Source organism: Alosa sapidissima, chromosome 24 (assembly GCF_018492685.1).
Source record: "Alosa sapidissima isolate fAloSap1 chromosome 24, fAloSap1.pri, whole genome shotgun sequence".
NCBI classification, from domain to species: Eukaryota; Metazoa; Chordata; class Actinopteri; order Clupeiformes; family Clupeidae; genus Alosa; species Alosa sapidissima.
The window spans coordinates 23,762,895-23,767,894 of record NC_055980.1 but is presented as its reverse complement, the minus strand read 5'-3'; the positions used below and the strand labels follow the sequence as shown (position 1 = coordinate 23,767,894).

General features: G+C 45.7%; 1 protein-coding gene across 1 annotated transcript in view; it reads right to left on the bottom strand.

Annotated features, from left to right (window-relative positions):
* Window positions 1-5,000, bottom strand: part of tanc2b (tetratricopeptide repeat, ankyrin repeat and coiled-coil containing 2b) — a 129,950-nt gene that overhangs the window by 88,427 nt on the left and 36,523 nt on the right. Inside the window, 1 exon segment of the mRNA XM_042082661.1 lies at window positions 4,004-4,081. Coding sequence (XP_041938595.1) covers window positions 4,004-4,081 — 78 coding nt within the window.

The following is a 5,000-nucleotide window of genomic DNA, read 5'->3' as shown; positions in this document are numbered from 1 at the left end:
GCAACCATTCATAATGTCAGTTTGTCTTGCAAGTTGAGAAATTAGTTGATATGTGGCGGAATGAAGTAGTTCTACAAACAAGACAGTTTTTAGCAATGAAAACGTTCAAAATAAATTATAACAGCACAACGCTAGTGGCAACAGGAAGAATTCTAGGACCAATCATGCTTTGTTATTGTTTATGTCTATAAGCGGGATAATGGACTCCTTACTTATTTATCAGAACTGAATAAGCCACAGAGATCACCATGGTTACCATTGCACAACACAAACAAACCACCACCAAGTGCTCCGCTGCTGAAAAATGAATCTAATGCCACAGTTCTTTAAATAGTCACTTGAGTCTGGCATCAGAAGAGGGTTGGTCCCCATAGGCCGCCCTAAAAAAATGAAACTTTATTGCACAAATCTCATTTTGCTGGTGTTAGCTGAGAACTAGATGAAGACTTATTGAGATGATGTTTTGTAATTATATTTCACATTGATATTTAAGAATGCTAGCATCGTTATTCTTTTACTTTCAGTTTTAGCCTTTGATGTATAATCTTCTAATAGCCAAATGTGGACATACATTTTTTGTGCACATGTTATAGTTACAGTAATGTTTAAAAACAGCAAATATATCTTTTTGATAGTTGTTTGATATTTCTTCCTGGAGATTTCAGGATGTGTACAGTATATCAATTTTTTGTGTACATGTTTAGTAATCGGTAAATCTATTCCTGTGAGATTGCATCCATTTCCTGGAGATTTTGGGATGTGTACCTTTGGCTTTCACAAACATCCACATGATATGCATCTTTTATGAGGAGTGTGTGCAATGCATCAAGCCTCCTGCTCTGAGGACGATAGCAGTGTGATACTCATTATCCTGTCTGTGTGTGTGTGTGTGTGTGTGTGTGTGTGTGTGTGTGTGTGTGTGTGTGTGTGTGTGTGTCTGTCTGTGTGTGTGTCTGTGTGTGTGTCTGTCTGTCTGTGTGTGTGTGTGTGTGTGTGTGTGTGTGTGTGTGTGTGTGTGTGTGTGTGTGTGTCCTGGGTTGACTTTGACAGCACTGTGGGAGGGCACCCCAAACTGAGAAAGTCAAATTACCCCCTGAGCCAAAAATATCCCGTCCCTGGCTTCTGCTGTGTTTGTGTATGTGTGTGTGTGTGTGAGTGCGTGCGTGTGTGTGCGTGTGTGTGTGTGTGTGTGTGTGTGTGTGTGTGTGTGTGTGTGTGTGTGTGTGTGTGTGTGTGTGCGTGTGCGAGAAAGAGAGAAAGTTAATTTGCACAATATGTTGTTCATATGAAAATGAAAAGAGAAGAAATGTCTTCCCCACTTCCAAAATCATGACATTTTTTATTTTATTTTGGGGGGTGGGGGTGGGGTGTGGGGGGGGGGGGGTGGCGTTATAGTGATCCCTTTCCCCTTTTCCCTTTCACATTAAAAACTACTTTTCTTTGTGTAGTAGTTTTGTACGCCAAATGTGCATTGTTTTTTGTTGGGATCATGACCTTTGTATATATATTAGTACATTTTTGCTTTAGTAAGTTTTGCCTTTATTCAGATAGGATAGTTAGGACAGTGAAGAGAAACAGGAAGCTAAGGAGAGACAGAGATGCGATGGGCTCAGGAACTGACCACGAGTCGGACTCAAACCCGGGTCAACCGAGATGGGATGGTATAAGTATAAGTATACTCTTTTGATCCTGTGAGGGAAATTTGGTCTCTGCATTAATCCCAATCCGTGAATTAGTGAAACACACTCAGCACACAGTGAACACACAGTGAGGTGAAGCACACACTAATCCCGGCGCAGTGAGCTGCCTGCAACAACAGCGGCGCTCGGGGAGCAGTGAGGGATTAGGTGCCTTGCTCAAGGGCACTTCAGCCGCTTCCTACTGGTCGGGGTTCGAACCCGCAACCCTCCAGTTACAAGTCCGAAGCGCTAACAGTAGGCCATGGCTGCCCCACTGGGCTCAGGAAATGACCACAAGTCGGAATCAAACCGGGTCAACCGGCAACTGGACCCAAATGTTGTTTAGCCATTTCTACCACAGCTCCTTCAAGCAAGCTCTTAAGACATTCACACAATTCCAGGTATGGAAAACAGTAAATCAGAATTCCATTGCTTTCCCAAAACTTTCCAGATCGGAATAAGCATGTGTGGAGCTCCAGAGTGGCTGGTTGAAACTGGTGTTTGGATCAGGTATTGATCGACAGCAATCTGACCAAACTAATACGGAATGCCTGCAAGCTAGTAAACACACACACACACACCCAAACGCCCACACAGCATCAGAGGCCAGTCACACACACACAAACACACACACACACACACACACACACACACACACACACACACACACACACACACACACACACACACACACACACACACAGCATGGCCTGGATAGCTGGAAGGGCTCTGCTCACCCACATTATTGTTGTATTATGTGGTTTCATTTGAAAGTCACAGTAGTTGGGGAACTTCACATAAACAAGAAAAGAAAAAAGAAAAGGAGAGAAGAGAAGAAAAGAGGAGAGAAGAGGAGAGAAGGAGAGAAGAGAGGAGGAGAGAAGACAAGAGGAGAGAAGGAGAGAAGAGAAGAAAAGAGGAGAGAAGAGAAGAGGAGAGAGGAGGAGAGAAGACAAGAGGAGAGAAGGAGAGAAGAGAAGAAAAGAGGAGAGAAGAGAAGAGGAGAGAGGAGGAGAGAAGACAAGAGGAGAGAAGGAGAGAAGAGAAGAAAAGAGGAGAGAAGAGAAGAGGAGAGAGGAGGAGAGAAGAGGACAGGAGAGAAGGAGAGAAGTGAGGAGGAGAGAAGACAAGAGGAGAGAAGAGGACAGGAGAGAAGGAGAGAAGAGAGGAGGAGAGAAGAGAAGAGGAGATGAGAAGAGAGAAGAGAGGAGAGAAGAGAAGAGGAGATGAGAGGAGAGAAGAGAGGAGGAGAGAAGAGAAGAGAAGAGAAGAGAAAAGAAGAGAAGAGAAAAGAAGAGAGGAGCAGAGAAAAGGAGAGAAAAGGAGAGAAGAGAAGAGGAGAAGAGCTAGAAAGGCAGATGAGGAGTACATACAAGAAAAGGACAGAACTGAAAATGACAGAAAACAGCAGAATAAAGAAAAAGAATCAGAAAACAATTGGTGAAAATAGAAAGCAGAGAAATAAAATAAATAATAATAATAATAACACATTTCATTTTTGGTCCTTTTCAAGACACTCCAAGACAGATAAACAGGCAGACAGACACAAAGCCAGACAGATAGCCTTAAACGTCCCACATACTCGACGCACCCGACCAGTAGTGCGACAATGTGATGTCACAGAAGCGCCGTAACCATTTATACTCGTGCGTGGTGGTCACGACACTAGTTGCAATATTCTCCTGAACAGAGGTGTCACTGTTGTGAAAAGACTAACGCTAACTACGTTACACAGCAAAAGAAGCTGCAGTAAGAAACACTAGTAGCTATCCTCTGTGATGGTACTTCAGACTTTGGTTGCTACTATTCACAACTACCATCATCATTATCATCTAGTTTCCAAGGTGTGTGCACAGGTAGATAGATAGATAGATAGATAGATGGATATATAGATAGATACTTTAGTCATCCCGAGGGAAATTTTAATAATTTAAACAGTTTAGTTAGCTGGCTAGCTAGCTAGCAGCTGGCTGAGTTTGTGTAATTTCCTGAAGTGGAAAGAGATTTTGTTCAGGCCTTAATAGATATCCTTTGTTTGAAAATAAATCGTTTATTCTTTCCTCTTAATTCCATGTGTTGCAACTCTCACTGGTAACTTTGTAAACTTATCCAGCAAACTATTCACGACTGTAACAAAACACTGCAACTCTCGCTTGCCCTCGAACTAGTCGATCTTCCTGTTTCCGCCTTGTCGCGCTCGTCTGAAAAACAATGAGTGGTGCGCTACCTGGCTTAAATCCTGGCGCGCCAGCAAGATCTACGTCATTTTGACGTCACGTTGTCGCGCTACCGGTCGGGTGCGTCGAGTATGTAGAAGCCCTTACCTTGTCCAGTGAGTGCGTAGAGGTGAGGGTCTAGGCTGGCCGTGCGGTGGGCGTCCCCTGGGTCCTCGCTCCCTCCATCTACAGAGGACGAACGAGAGAAGGAGGAGAGAGAGTAAGCGCGGGGAGGCAAGGAGGCGGTCGAGGTCGGAGGTCGTGGAAGCAGGTAGGCCAGGTGTTCCTCGGCGAGCCAGCTGCGGGTGCGGAGGATCCCGAGGATGCTGCTCACGCACAGGCCCTCGATGCTGCGACGCCGGGGGGGCGGCCGGCCGCGCAGCGTAGCGAAGTGTGTCGGCGGCGGCGACAAGCGCCACTTCTTCATCTTACCCATGCTGCCGAGTCGAGCACCAGGTAAACAACAACAAACAACAACAAACAGCAAACAAAAACACAAAAAAAGCTATATTCCTGGCTTCTCTTTGAAACAAACGTAGCGTGATCGTGCCATGGGAAAGAAGTGAGTGACAGAGAGTGGCGGTGAGAGATGGCGAGAGATGTGTGTCCGGCAGCTGCGCTAATCCCTCTCTGCTCACTGTCCAGCAGGATGGGGGATATCGGATTAGCGACCGGCTGGGCTAATGACACCAGGATCAATTAGCTCACAGCTCTCCTATGGGGGCACGTGTGTGTATCTGTGTGTGGGTGTGTGTGTGTGTGTGTGTACGTGTGTGTGTGGGTGTGAGTGTGTGCGTGTGTGTACGTGTGTGGGTGTGAGTGTGTGTATGTGTGTGCGAGAGAGAGAGAAAGAGAGAGAGAGTGAGTGAGTGAGTGAGACTTGCTGGTTGTCATTACACTTTTATCTCACAGCTCTGCTGCCTGCATGGCCCAACGTTAGCCGTTAGCATGAATTTTTCATCTTACACGCCCAGTGGGAGTGAAGCCTCCGACCTTACTCAATACTCATGCTAGCACCATGCTCCATCACCACACACACACACACACACCACACACACACACACACACACACACACACACACACACACACACACACACACACACA